The sequence below is a fragment of the Agelaius tricolor genome, unplaced genomic scaffold (assembly GCF_023055355.1).
Source record: "Agelaius tricolor isolate 1412-34295 unplaced genomic scaffold, bAgeTri1.0.p SCAF_1, whole genome shotgun sequence".
Classification (NCBI taxonomy): Eukaryota; Metazoa; Chordata; class Aves; order Passeriformes; family Icteridae; genus Agelaius; species Agelaius tricolor.
This window is the reverse complement of record NW_027269261.1, coordinates 67,029,187-67,044,677: the sequence shown is the minus strand read 5'-3', so window position 1 is coordinate 67,044,677 and position 15,491 is coordinate 67,029,187. Positions and strand designations below refer to the sequence as shown.

General features: G+C 39.0%; 1 protein-coding gene across 3 annotated transcripts in view; it reads left to right on the top strand.

Moving 5' to 3' along the window:
* The window catches only part of DSE (dermatan sulfate epimerase), a 34,313-nt gene extending 19,150 nt beyond the window's left edge, over positions 1-15,163 (top strand). For all 3 annotated transcript variants that reach the window (XM_071438230.1, XM_071438233.1, XM_071438231.1), the window contains 4 exons: positions 5,116-5,369; positions 9,097-9,336; positions 10,388-10,595; positions 12,103-15,163. In XM_071438230.1, coding sequence (XP_071294331.1) covers positions 5,116-5,369; positions 9,097-9,336; positions 10,388-10,595; positions 12,103-13,864 — 2,464 coding nt within the window. In that variant the 3' untranslated portion in view covers positions 13,865-15,163. The remainder of the gene's footprint in view (positions 1-5,115; positions 5,370-9,096; positions 9,337-10,387; positions 10,596-12,102) is intronic.
* The last annotated feature ends 328 nt before the right edge of the window (positions 15,164-15,491 follow it).

Genomic DNA, 15,491 nt, shown 5'->3' with positions numbered 1-15,491 from the left:
TGAAGTGATTTGTCATGGGAAAGTTTGGAGCATTAAAATTCAGGATGTGGATTACTTGTGTAATGCATGTGTCAGGATGTGCTTAATTCTTCATTTTACATGCACTGATACCATGTTAGTTGTTGACCTAGAGGCCAAAAATCCAATCTCACACTGCTTGGAAGGGTATTCTATATCTCAGATTAAAGAGGGTTATTTTCCTATTTACTTCAATTTGTTTTTAAGAACTGGATACACAGTGAAGGAAAGATGAATGTAAACATCCCACAGGTTATGATCAAGGAACTCACTTGAGCAGCTGAGTTTGATTTAAATCCTGCCTTGAACTGGCCATATAGTGGTTTTTCCCTCTTGGCTTGTATTTCTGAGAGAAATGCTAATAGAATCATAGAAACAGAATTGTTTGCGTTGGGAAGGGACATTAGAGATCCTCCAGTTCCAAAACCCCTGCTCTGGGCAGGGACAACTTGGACTGGACAATGTTGCTGAAAGCCCCATCCAGCCAAGCACTTCCTTGAGCACTTCCAGATTTGGGGCATCCACAACTTCTCTGGGCAACCTGTGCCAGTGCCTCACCACCCTCACAGTCAAGAGTTTCTTCATAACTCTTCATCTCCTTTTTCAGTTTAAAACCTTTCCCCTATGTCTTACCATTATCTGCCCATGCAAAACCCCTCTTTTTCCTATGTCCCCCTTTAGGCATTAGAAGGTTTCTGTAATGTCTCCCTGGAGACTTTCAGGCTGAACAACCCCATCTCTCTCAGCCTGTCTGCATAGGAGAGGTGCTCCAGCCATCTGAGCATCATTCTGGTTTCCTCTCAACTTGCTCCAGAAGGTCCATGTCCTTCTTTTGTTGAGGAGCCCAGAGCAGTTTGCATCACTGCAGGTGGGGTCTCACCAGGGTAGAGTGGAGGAGCAAAATCCCTGCCCTGCTGGCTGGCCATGCTGCTTTTGCTGAGCTTAGAACTGGCTTCCTGGGCTACAGGTGCACATCACTGGTCATGTCCAGCTTTTCATCCACCTGAACCCCAAAATCCACCTCTGTAGGGTTGTTCTCAGTGAATTCTTTTCCCACTCATGTCTGGGACTGCCCCAGCCCAGGTGACCCTGCTTTCAGTAAGGAAGTAGTTATTTGGTAGTCAGTAGTGAGAAATTAAAGAAACACATTTCTACTAAGAGAAGAGGCAGTAGTAGCATCAGGAATGTTGTCAAGAAACTGAGAGGTTGTAGTGATCTTGGCTTTGTTGGTGATACTGGTTTTTGCTTCCCATCCAAAATTTTATGCAAATGGTGTACTTACTTAGAGCTTGGAATTGTATTTAATGAAGATGCTGTGTACACGTAGAACAAATGCAGTGCATGCATGATTCTTGACCAGCTTCTTGGTGCCATCAATTGATGAGTGGAAAACAGGGTCTTAATCCCTCTCTTCATATTCATTGTTCATTGCAGAAGGTGAAAAATCTAAAACAGATAAACCACATTGCAACATGCTAAAATTCTCAACACGTGTAGGAAAACCATACTACTTATCCATAATTCTAGCCTTATCCATGATCTCTTTATTTCTCCAGTTTCTTCATGGAGGATTCATACCAAACTCTAAATGTAACAAACATATTTTATAGGATACAGATGAACACAAATTTAAAGAACACCCCAGGCATGTATTTATCCTGTGCCATTCACAGGATTTGTCCAGACAGCAGATTTTTGTGCAGAACAATGCATATGGTTTTGGATGTTTATGGAGTTTGATCATGAGGTAGCAAACCTGTTCAGCACTTTTTCCTCTTTCATAACCTTCTCAAGTTTCCAGATAGGCACCTCTTCCAAACCTATACCTACAGACACAGGTATATAAGTGCAAAAAGGTACTGTAGGGGTGCCTTTATCTTTTAGATTTTAAAATATATTTTAGAATTTTTAAACAGTGGCCTTTGCTCAAAGTTCATATGTCTGCAACTATGTAGCTGTTCTGTATTAAAAAAAAACCCATTATAGATATTTTTATTTACTTTGGATTTGTTTGTTTGCTTTTGTAAGATCTGATACCATTAAAGGCTGACAAGGCTAATGCAGCCTTGAGGTAGAGGTTACTTGCTGTAATCAGACACAGTAATTGTGAAGCTGAAGTTCACACTCTGTTATGTTCAGTTTTAGTCTTGAGTAGCTTAGAAAGTAGCTTGTTGTACAGGACAAAGTGTGGGCTTGTTTTTACCTATCTTTGTATAAATACATACCACTTTTCTTAGTAGTTAACAGCTAGCTCTGAAAACACTTTATTCACTTGCATTCAGTGCACACCTCTGGCTCTGTGCTTTCCCCCAGTTTATCAGTCAGGCTATTTACCAAGTCTGACACTGGGAGATGCATTTGAAAAATGAGAACATCATTTAGATACAAATCCATGTAATGTTTGCTACTCGATCATTCTTCTTGTGAATAATTTTCCACGTTTGGTGTACATTGCTTGGTTCCCTTGAAACTAAGTTAAGAGGAGTAGCACTGATTTATAGCAGCTGAAGAGTTGTTTCTTCAAAAGAGCTTCACCTTAAGAACAGATGTTGACTGTGGGTTTATGTATTTAGAAATTAGGATCTTTAAATAGTCATCTTTAATTTTCCCTATTACTTGTGTGAATCTCCTCTGTGAAATTTTATGCAAGACTTAACTGTACAGAAGTGCAATTTGAGGGGTGTTATGACAAAATTGCTTGTCTAACCCAAGCTGGGTAACTGTGTCAGTATGTATGATAAGGGTGCCTAACATAAAGGTTTTTACACAGAAAGGCTGTGGGGTTTGTTTTGGGGTTTTTTTTTGTTTGTTTTTTTTTTGTTTTTGTTTCTTTCCTGAAGAGATCAGGAGCCTAAATGCAGTTATAACTTCTCAATTTATCACCTCCCATGTAGAAGACTGCTTTCTATTTTGTCAGAAGCAGTGTCATGGAGACTATTATATGCTCTTACACGGTAGAATTTGATGTGGTACTCTGTTAGAAACTAAACATAAAGTTAGCATACACCTTAACAGTGAAGGTTATAATAAATCAGTTCCACTGGCAAATCCCATTTTAAATTTAGTTAGGTAAAGATCAGGTTTCAGCACAATAGGTTTAAGCAGAATCTAATTAGGAGCTTGTGTGTTGTTAAAAAGATAGTGAACTTTGAATTAAATTTTTTAAATTAGCTCAAATTCTTTCATTGGACTTTTCTTCCACCCTAATGTATAGTTTAGCCTCAAACTCTTTGTAATTGTTCCAAGCAGATACCTTTAAAGTGAAATTCCCTGTACCTATTTGAACTCTGATTTCTGAATATGCAAAGGTTTAATGAGACTAAAAATACCTTGGAAATTAGAATTCATGATATAGCTGATGAAAGGAATTTTTCTGTGTCAAAGGATTCCTGACAGGAATCATGGTGCCAGAGTGTTGCATATAATTGGCATAGAATGTAACTTTAGTTTTATGTATAGGATCAACAGCATTTTAATAGCTCTTTCAATTATAAGGAAAGAGGAAGAAGCAGAAATAGAGAATTAATTGAGATTGACGAATAACCAGATAACTCAGATTGATGTATTTAATTTAAATCTGTGAGACAAATATTTAATTTAAAAAAAGGAAAAAAGAATGTTTAACTTTACTGCAAGCAGAATATGGAATCAAAGCTGAGAGAAGGTGAACAGTTAAAACTATTGATCAGAAATTCATCTGATCAAAAAGCATACAGATAGTTTCTTTACATGACAGTATGAATGTGCCAAACTTGAGTTCTTCCAATGATTTAAATATGCTGAAATAAAAATTAAAGGTCTTTTTTTTTACTTGCACATGATATCTTTTACCATCATTGCAGCGCCTTAGGCTGACGCTCGTAATTTTTACAGGCTTTATTAATGCATTTGGAATGCCAATAAATGCTTCTGCAGCAGAACTTCTTTGGTTTTATCTTACTCTTTGGGGATTTTTTTTCTCATCTCTTCACACTGCTGCTTACACAAATGAAGATGAAATCATATTTGTCGAGTCATAAAGTAGTTGAAACTGGAATGTGTGTACCTTCAGGAGCACAGCATCATTTCTACTGATTGCAGTAGGACACTCATCTCAACAATTTTGATTCATTTCTGTAATAAAAAATAGATTGCAAAAAAAGTGAAAGAGGAGAACATGAAAGCATGAAAGCAACTGATGATTTTTCAGTTTATAGGAGTTTACTTTCACTATGTATTCCTTCACATTTTCTTTTTCTGTAGAACTGTGGGCTGGAACTACTGTAAGTACTGCAAAACTAAAGTCATTGGTACACAATGTATTCTTGATTTAAGAGGAATATTTTCTCCATACCACCTATATTATGAATTTGCTTGGTAAAAATGTACTGTTTTTCTAAGTTCAGTGTAATCATTGGACACAAGCCAGTAGTTCCTAGAAAATAATTTTTGAGTATTGACAGCATTTTACCACTTTTCTTTCTTATCATTAAAAAACCCCAGTGTTTATTAAGAATGTTAATTCAAGCTGTAGTAAAACTAAGTTTCCTCTTCTCAACTTCTGTCCTTGAATGCATTTGGGACATGAAAAAACAGTGTAATAAGTTGTTTTATTATACTTGCTGTAAAGACAGCTTTAGTCTCATAGGCAACATTTATCATCAAGTCACTCCTTTGGAAAAGAAAAAAGATCTGTTACAGGAGGTTGGAGGAGTATAAACCATGGCACATTACTTTATCAAAAATTATATTATATTAATCATTCTTCAGATGAATAGATTCTATTTCTGCACAATCAGTATTCTGCCTATCTTTCTCCTAGCAAAACCCAGAATATTTCAAACATTTTTCTAACATTTAGCAACTTAATCTTTATAAAAAAGATTTTGAGCTTTGAAGATTAATGCTGTCCATACTTAGGATGGGGAAAAAATAGTTTAGAGACTTGGTAAGTAGCTTACTACTGTGTTAAAATTCTAAAATATTTGTTGAACATTTAACAAGTGTTCAACAAACATCTAACGTGGGAGACTTAAAGTTATAGACATATCACAGTAGAGTAAGGGGGAAAGCTAAGTAGGTGAAACTCAATTAATTGCCGTCTTTATTTTTTGACAGGCTAGTGAAGGATGCCCCCTGGGATGAAGTACCTCTTGCTCACTCCTTGGTTGGTTTTGCCACTGCTTATGACTTCTTGTACAACTACCTTAGCAAGATTCAACAGGAGAGATTTCTTGAAGTAATTGCCAATGCCTCGGGATATATGTACGAAGCATCATACAGACGTGGATGGGGCTTCCAGTACCTTCACAACCACCAGCCTACCAACTGTGTGGCCCTGCTGGCTGGAAGCCTGGTTCTGATGAATCAAGGTATGTGCTAAGCCATAGGAATGTTTTTTCTAAAGTCTATCAACTCAAATCAGCCACTTAAGCAGCAAAGTTCAGGATTTGATAAAAATGCTTCTTAGTGTACAGCACTATTGGGTTTACTCTTTTGCTGCTTAGTAAAATTTAATTTAGTGAATAGAACAAAAATCTGTGGGCAGATGTACAAGTCATTATGAGTATGTGTATAAGTTCAGTTCTCTAAGTGATTCTGAAATTCTTACCTCACAGTTTATAAGAGTTAAAAATCCCCTTGTGTACAGTTTGTCCATCCTGATTCATGGACAGTGTCTTTCAGAGTAGATCATCAATGCAGAATGATGCTTGGCTCCTTACACAAAGCATTGTGAAAGTCAGCAGTCAGAAACACCCAGTGCTCTGACCTGGGAGCCAGACAACAGGATAGCCTGGAATTTCATCCAAGGCTTTTGTCCTGTCACCTGGAGGATCTGCAAAAGTGTAACTTTATCCACCCAAGTGTCATAGCTTAGGACTTTTCTTCCCAACAGCCTTTTCTATGGAGATACCCGAGGCTGTACTTTTTTTCCTCTGAACTCTGCTATTGCACCCCACAACAAGCATTTGTGCCTGGTTTCCTCTTCTTTGCTTCGGGGGCATAAAACCATCCTTCGCATTTCCAAGGTGAATACTCTGGCCAGTAGCTTTTGCCTGCTCTGTCAAGGGGCTATCCCTGTCCTGCTGGAGAATGCAAGTCACAGAGTGAGAGAGAAAGGAGGTGAGCAATCTTGACTTTAAACCCCAGAGGTACTTCAGCTGAGAGATGGAAGTCATGGAGCCAGCTCCCGCTTTTATAGAAATGAATCCATATTTCATCAGGTGGTTATTTTATATGTGCTAGAAGTATTTTGAAAACATGATTCCCAGTGGAATTACTTATGCACTGCAAGTCCAGGAAAATCTAGTTTCTGGATGCTGATGAGCAGCCAAGCTGCTCAGCCCTGCCAAACAGAGGCACATCTGCACATCACTGGAGCTTTCAAGTGCCCAAAGAAATGTGACAAAAAACTGTGGCACCTACTGTGTTTGGAGGGTCATTTTTTGCTAAGTGCCTGTCAAAACAAACACACTGACTGATGTGTATATGTTGAAAAGCATCAAGAGCATGTGTGGAAGTTATTCCCTATTCTCCTGTCTTGCCTTCCACAAATTGAAGACTCAAAGCCATGTTTATTCAATGGGTTTGCTAAATTTCATATAATTCCATCCTTCCCTAAGCCTTTGTTGGAGCAGAAAGCTGGCAGTTTGCAAGATAATTCTGCTTTTCATTAGGTATAGACCATAAGTATGCCTTGTGTAAAACAATGAAGGCATCACAAAGCTGGGCAATATTTTTTTCACTGAAGTGATGGTGTTTGAGGGGAAGAGGAAGGAAAAAAGCAAGAAACTAATGAATTCTTGAGCAATTTGAAAATAGTAATATTTCAAATGAAAATAGGTCAAAACAGACTTTATATTTCTAAATTTAAATGCTGTTGTTTTGATGTAGAGAAACTTTTTTTTTAATAGCAACTTAAATGAGGTTTTTCTGTTAGTCTAAAATGAATAAAAAACCAAATTGTAATTCCAATATGAAAGAAAATAATCTGAAGGAGAAAAAAAAAAGGAGGGAGAAAAAGAATGAACATGTTATGCTTCTGTAACAGATACATAGCAATTGCAAATAATGTATCCCAGTGTAGGCCTTTCTCACAGAAGGTTTAAATTCCAACTAGTAAGTTTAAACACAATTCAGCTATTGAAGCTTGTAGACACTAAACAGCCAATTTCAAAGAATGTAAATGTTTCCAAAGGAATGAAAGTGAAACGAATTGAAGTTAATTCTAGGCACGTGCATATGGCAAAGTCTTTGTATTTAGACACTCAGATGTTCAAAACAGAAACTTGAGTAAGGCCTCGATATTAATATAGATACCTGGTTTATATACTGCTAAATTTAGGTGAGATTTGTTCTGGTTTGTCATGTAGCCTGACAGGGTGTTGAGTCTTTTAATTTTTTCATTTCAATGTATTCTTGTTCTTTTAGTGTACTACAAGTGTAGTGTTATAGCATAGATGTACCTGAAGTAAACAGAACATTAATGCATTACAATGGTAAAGGCACTGTGCTGAACAGTGTGCAAATCACATTCTTGCAGCAGTCAAAAACTAGCTTCCCTTTTATGTCACAAGGGAAAACAGGAGTGGAAACATTCAGAATTTTATTCTGACAGACCACTGTGCTACCAACTCCATGAAGAGTAATGAAAGAGTGTCTTAGTGGCTGGGAGTGAAGTGGAAGTAAGTAGTACCACTGCCACTGTTGTTCAGGCCTTCCCCATCACAGTTTTCTCTTCAGCCAGGTGTTTAAAGTACTGTGATAGACTCAGGTTGTCTGTTTTGCTTAGACACTGCTTTTTTTTTTTTTTTTTTTTTTTTTTTTTTTTTGGTCACTGTTAACTGAACAGGATTTGGCAGCCTTGGCTGGTAGGATGCCTGAATTACTCATCACTCTGCTGAGCATAAATACAGTGTTGGTGGCAATGGGATGAAACACTCTGAGGAACAGGATTGACTGCAGCTCCTACTCCCTTGGCCTGGCACATGTGCTTCATTCAGCATGCACTGCTTCACCACGTAGTGAGGTGTAACATGTGCCAGCTGGGCTTTGCTATAGGGTGGAGTTAAGTCTGGTTCAATCTGTGTCCAGGCACTTTGAACTGGGAGAACACTAAGCTGCCATGTAGAAGCACAAGGCAGTTGATGTCTGTTTAGTCCTGCCTCTCTTGCTACTCAATCCAAAAAGCCTTTCCTCTGCTGGTTTCCATATGCTGACTTCTGCAATACATAAGTGCAGCACTAAGGCCCTCATGCTTGTGTTCAGTGAAAGCAGACTGGCACTGAGAAGGTTTCTTGTGACCTCTTCCCAGGTCTTGATTTGTGTAGAGCAGACCAAAACAGTAAAATCTCTGAAATGCTTTTCTTTAGAAAAACTGAAACTGCTCAGGGCTTGTATATCTGGAGGCTGAGAATTTATCTGCTTGAAAGATTAATTTTATTCTGGAACTGAGGAATCTACTTTTGGAATTATGCATGCAAAATTCTTCCAAAATAGCTTTTATTCGGATAACCCTTTAGGTTGTACAAAAAACTGAAAATATAAGTAGAACAGAGCAGATCTTAAAATAGAGCATGAGTTAGCTCATCGTCATATCAGTTAACTGCTGCTCAAATGTGAACTTTTTTACTTTTTTAGTCTCTCTGGATCTCCTTACCATGTTGGTGATCCTGCCAGTGAAAAATGACCGATCAGAATTGTTGCATTATTGGAGCCCTCTACTGGGGCCATTGGTTTGTTTACATACAGTTTTAATTTGAAATGCAATAAATAGTCTTGGTTTGGTTCTTCCCTTTTTTGCATGTCCTGAATGTGTTCAGAAAATTTTCTTTTTAAGTTGTAAAGTATAGCCCCATATTATTACAAAAAAAAAATGTGTTTGATAGATTTTTCCATGCTCATGTGACCTTGCTTTGCTGTATTTAAATGCAGCATTTTATTTTTCACCCTAGTACAGGGATGCTGCAGCAGTAGGTTGTATTATAGACCCCTGGACTGCAGATTCCTTGCTGTGAAGGATCCCACTGTGGGAATACAGACAGCACCATCTATGAACTGTTTTGTTGTAATTAGTTTTGCCATTGTCATTTCTTTCAGGCTACCTTCAGGAAGCTTACTTGTGGACCAAGCAAGTGTTGGCAATCATGGAGAAGTCAGTAGTCCTGCTGCGGGAGGTCACAGATGGCTCCCTCTATGAAGGGGTGGCTTATGGCAGCTACACAACCAGATCACTGTTTCAGTACATGTTTTTTGTCCAAAGGCATTTTGACATCAATCACTTCAGCCACCCCTGGCTCAAGCAGCACTTTGCATTTATGTATAGGACTGTCCTGCCAGGTAGGTCCTTTGGGTGAATGAAGATGAATCTCTTTATTTTTGAAGCAGCAATAAATTTCATACTTTAAATAGGCCATTTTAAAATAGCACTCTACTTGGATATTTTTCAAAATAACCATTTCCTTGGATTTTACCTTCAACAGTTATCAAAACAGTAACAGCCTTGTTTATCACTGCTTCTAAATGCGGGACACTTTCCACTAGCACAGGTTGCTCAAAGCCCCATCCAACCTAGCCTTGAACACTGCCAGGAGTGAAGCATCCACAACTTAACAACCTGTTCACCTGCCTCACTATCCCCACAGGAAAGAGCCTCTTCCTCTTATCTAAACTAGGTCTACCCTCTTTCAGTTTAAAGCTGTTACCTCCTGTGTTGCTTATTTGCAGGACACTTCATTAGGAACTTACATTCCAGGTAAAAAAAAACTTAGATAACTCTCAATTAGCTTAGCTAAATAACTTAGCTCAAATTCCAGGTAAAAAAAAAAAACTTAGATAACTCTCTTGGAACCCCAGATGTACCCATGTAAGGGGGGCTGAATGCAGCTTTGGTGTTGCCAGCACATGCACATAAGGAATTGTGCTGACTCCATGTGAGACCTCAGGCATCCTTCGGGAAGAGGTTCCTAAGAGCAAAATGAGCTCACACTGATAGTTTCAAGGTGAAGCTGATTATTTTGTTCTTTGGGGGCACCTCTGGTTTATTCCTTTGCAGAGTAGAGATTCACATAAAAACATGAAAACTGTAAAGGGAAAGTTACCTTTGCCAGACCTGAGTGAGGAGAGGAAGTGGATTACGTCTTACATTTTGTGTAGTGCTTTGGCTGTCCATAGCCCAAAGCCAAAGAAGAAAGGTGAATATTCAAGTTAGCTGCAGAAGAAGGAAACCACTCCTGTGTAACCTATTTACGGCTCATTTACAAGCAGGTCTATAAGCATCTGAAAAGGCTGCCTCTGTTTCCACCACTTGGCTTCTTGGCTATACTGGCATGCTCTTCAAAAGCATCTTTGTGTGCTTATTTGTGCTTTCTCCTTCTCACTTTTCCCCAAGGGTTCCAGAGAACTGTGGCCATCGCAGATTCCAACTATAACTGGTTCTACGGGCCCGAGAGCCAGCTGGTGTTTCTCGACAAGTTTGTCATGCGCAATGGCAGCGGGAACTGGCTGGCAGAGCAGATCAGAAGGAACCGAGTGGTGGAGGGCCCAGGCACACCATCCAAAGGGCAGAGGTGGTGCACTCTCCACACTGAATTTCTCTGGTATGAAAGGGAATGAGTGGGCTCAAAGGGAACCTGGCAGCTGTTTGCTGTTAGTGTTAATTCATTATCTTTAGATGTGCACCATAGAGGCCGGGCTCAGGCTGTCCGTGTGCCACCCAGGGTCAGGAGGCACAGAAGAACTTCTTCATTTAGCACAGGTTGCCACAGGGAGCACCCTGGTCTTGTCCTACATCTGATTTTATGGTTTCTTTCCACTGTCTATTGCTTTCATAGAATACAGGCCATTCCAAAGGAACTCAAAATTTCCCTGTATGTAATCTTTGTTTAATTTGGTCTATTCTAATGGGATTTAATCCTGTTGGGTTATTTTATGATGAATTAGGTGAATATTTAAAGCATAAGTTTTCATTCAAAAGTTCTGTAAAATAGTATAACTTTCTTTTAAAAGTTAAATAATCCAAGCTGTAAGGCTACTGTTAACAGGATTTGCACACTAATTAGCAAGTTATGCTTGGAAAAAATGCCATGCTAGATGGATATTTTCCCATGTAATTTACAGTTATGCTAACTTCTATGTCAATCTTCTTAAAGTAAGAAATTAAAAGACTCAAGAAGCTTTAGATCTACATATGAATTCCCTTACTTTGTGGACATAACAAGTATATTTTCGAGGAGTGAGTGTAGCTCTTTCTCTCTTGCAAGAAAAATCTTATTGAATATCTGTTGGTTTGCCCTTATGATGTGCACATTAGAGTGCATGTTTCTTAGGCTCCAAGCAGCCTTCATCTTCTTATTTTCAAAATACAAAATATGTTTTCTACAACCTCATCCCATCACTGTTTTCTCCTGTCTCTTCATGGAAATTCTGTGACTGTCTAGGGCTTGCCAAAAACTCCTGGTTAGTTGTAGGAATAAATCTGATTCTGGAACCATCTAACAGAAATGTTAGTGGGCTTAATATGGTTTTGTTTATTTTCGTTGCTTAAAAACAATGCCAGAAGGTTTTGGTTTGGATTTTTCTTGTTTTAACTCCCACAGATAAAATTGTAATAATTTTACCCTTTTCTAGAATTAAAGCTTCTTTTTAAACAAAATGTCTTATGTCTTACAATTCATACAAGAAAAACCATGAAATTTTTTCTTCAGCCTAGTTTGAAGAAAGAAACTAACATACATTAACTGTGTTATAGTTGGTAGTTTTATGACTATCTAGGGCAAAACATGGCTAGTTTGAAATTAGTGGTACTCTTATTTTTGGGCTGCAAAAAGACTGCTTGCTTTAAATGCAGAGCAGATGCTTTCAGCTATTGTTCTGTAAAAAGCACACAACAAATTTGTATAGGGATTAGTATGATGAATAATATGAATAATAATAATAGTATGATGAATAATTACAGCTATATGATTAGGAAGCATAACTGTGAGCTTTATATTGTTGGCTTGATCTTTCATGTAAATAGAGAATATTTTTTGAATTTTTTACAAGTGCTGATAGTGGAATCAGTCAAGGGATTTTTAACCCAATTTTTCTCATCTTTTTTTGCAGGTATGATGCAAGTTTGCGCTCTGTACCTCCACCAGACTATGGAGTTCCTAAGCTACATTATTTTGAGGACTGGGGAGTGGTGACTTACGGAAGTGCTTTGCCAGCTGAAATCAACAGGCCTTTCCTTTCCTTCAAGTCAGGAAAGCTGGGAGGACGTGCAATATATGATATTGTTCATAAGAACAAGTACAAAGAGTGGATCAAGGGGTGGAGGAACTTTAATGCTGGCCACGAACACCCAGACCAGAACTCCTTCACTTTCGCTCCCAATGGTGTACCTTTCATAACAGAAGCTCTGTATGGGCCAAAATATACTTTTTTTAATAATGTGTTGATGTTTTCCCCTGCTGTGTCTAAGAGCTGCTTCTCCCCATGGGAAGGGCAGATTACAGAAGACTGTTCCTCAAAGTGGCTTAAATATAAACATGACTTGGCTGGAGACTGTCAGGGACGAGTGGTTGCTGCCATGGAGAGAAGCGGGGTGGTTTTTATCAGGGGAGAAGGAGTGGGTGCATACAATCCTAAACTGAAGCTGAGAAAATTGCAACGAAACCTTATACTTCTCCATCCCCAGCTTCTCTTGCTAGTGGACCAAATCCACCTAGAAGATGACAGCCCTCTGGAGGCAGCGACTAGTTTCTTCCACAATGTGGATGTGCCTTTTGAAGAAACAGTTGTTGATGATGTCCATGGGGCCTTTATTAGGCACCGTGATGGGATATATAAGATGTACTGGATGGACGACACTGGCCACAGTGAGAAAGCCACCATTGCCTCGAGGATGTATCCCCGGGGCTACCCCTACAATGGAACAAACTACGTGAATGTAACAACCCTGCTGCGGCACCCCATCACGAGGGCCATCTACCTTTTCATTGGGCCCTCTGTGGACGTGCAGAGCTTCACCGTGCGTGGAGATTCCCCGCAGCTGGATGTTTTTGTGACCACTGGTGAGCACGCTTACGCCGTGTACCTGTGGCCCATCGAGGATGGCTCCCGCTCTGCCTTTGCACAGGTTATTGCAGACCGCCAGAAAATTGTCTTTGACCGAGCCTCTGCCATCAGGAGCTCCACAGTGCCAGAAGTGAAGGACTACATAGGCATCGTGGAGAGGAACCTGCAACATTTTAAGCCCGTCTTCCAGCAGCTTGAGAAGCAGATCCTGTCTCGTGTACGCAACACAGCCAGCTTTAGGAAGACTGCTGAGCGCCTGTTGAGGTTTTCAGATAAGAGGCAGACAGAGGAGGCCATTGACAGGATATTTGCAATCTCACAGAGGCAGCAGCAGCAGCAACGTGGCAGAGCAAAGAAAAACAGAAAGGTAGCCAAAGGCTACAAATTTGTTGATGCCGTTCCTGACATTTTTGCACAGATTGAGGTAAATGAAAGAAAAGTGCGACAAAAGGCACAGACTCAAGCACAAAAAGAGTTGCCTGTAGACGAAGATGAGGAAATGAAAGATCTTCTGGACTTTGCAGATATCACTTATGTGAAGCACAAAACTGGGGTGTCAATCAAAGGCCGATCAGGGCTGGCACAGATGGTGGCGACTGCTCGAAGTGCCCCATCGATATCAGCTTCTTATACTCGCCTCTTTCTAATTCTCAACATTGCTATTTTTTTTGTCATGCTAGCAATGCAGCTCACTTATTTCCAGAAGGCCAAGAGACTGCATGGCCAAAGATGTCTGTATGCAATACTTTTAGTAGACAGCTGTATATTATTGTGGCTGTATTCTTCCTGTTCTCAGTCACAATGTTAGCAGAAGACCTCTACTAGTTGACCAGTTTATGGTCATATATGTCTATGCAAAAACATTAACCCTAATAGGGCCAAAGTTTATATCTTCTTTTTTTTTTATCTTTTTTTTTTTTTTTTTCTGAAACATTCCAAAAACATCTGGGGAAAGATTGTTTTCAGACCAGAAGAGATTAAATAATAGGGCAAGCAATTAATATCTCAGAAAAGTCAGTACTTAATAAGTACTCCTCCTTTGTGTTTTGAGTTGGGCCTCATGTCTGAGGGAATGTTGTGCTTTGTTCATTAGAGTTCAGTAATGTAAAGTTGTAATTAATTTTTTGGTGAGATGAGCCCTCTTGATAGGTTTGTTTCTAAGGTCTTTTTTTATACAGAATTTGATTTGCATGTAGTGAGTTTTCATTTCAGGCTGCTAGGGATGTCTCTGCACATTCTCCTAAGACGAGGACAACATTCAAACATACGTATACAAGGCAGATCTTAGCAGCAGACTTCATTTCTGTCTGCCAAACCAAAGAATGGCTCAATATGGGACACCCCTGTATCATTATTGCAGACCCTTATATTGTCCCATCTCTTACATGCTTTACAATCTGGCACAGTGGGGAAATGACAATCATGTCAGTGCTTGCCAAGTGAGGGGCACATCACTAGTAGGTAGTAGTAGAAGGCAAATATGGGTTTAACTCAAAGTAGAACAGAATGCAATTCTCAGGAAAATAAAACCATTTCTATTTTAGCCAAGTGTAGGCTGTAGAGTGCTGAATTATGTAGGGTCTTTTCTCCATTTTACAAGGCAGGGTTTCAAGAAAGTTTTCTATAGTTTGAAGCACATCTTAGTAGGGAAATAATGTCCTAGATCACTGCCCTTCCATATGTAATTTTAAAAATACAAAGAACCAAAGCAATCCTGTGGTAACCTCAGCAACTGCCAGTATGGAAAAGTATGTATCAAGGAAGTATTTAATGTATTTTTTTCTTTCAAATGGCTAGAAAGAGGACAGTTAAAATTTTGTGAACAGCCTGTTCTCTATAAAGCACCAGCAAGGGTTCTGCAGGCTCTTGGTGGCCCCAGGTCAATTATTTGGGGATTAGTGGTAAATGGAATCATGTGGTTTATGACAAAAATAAGTTTGACATCTCCACATATATTCCCCTCTGGTCATTAAACTAATTTCAAAAACTCATAGCTATTTGAGAGAATTGAAACTGTGGAATTGGGGCATACCTGTATGTCTTTACAGAAAAAAAATTCTTCAGTATCTTTGCTAAATAAAAGCATTATAATTATCTCTATGGAAAAGTTGGTTTTCTTTTATTTAAATATTTTTCCTGATAATTACAGTAATTATGTTCATCAGTACTTGGTTCAAACCACAAACCTTTGCTTCCTCTTCTTTACGCCATTTAGATGTATCTTATTTACATTACTCCTGTTAAGCCTTCTGCAAGTCTGTGTTTGGAAATGTGATGAGCTTTTCTTGTCTAAACATCTTCAGTGAATAGGTCAGAATATTTTCACTAGGTTCTGAGTCAGTTCAGAGCACTGTATTCACATAAATAAGCCCTACTGCAGTCTCCAATGCCTGGATTTATTCAATGAAATTGGCTACATTTTATCTGAGCAAAGA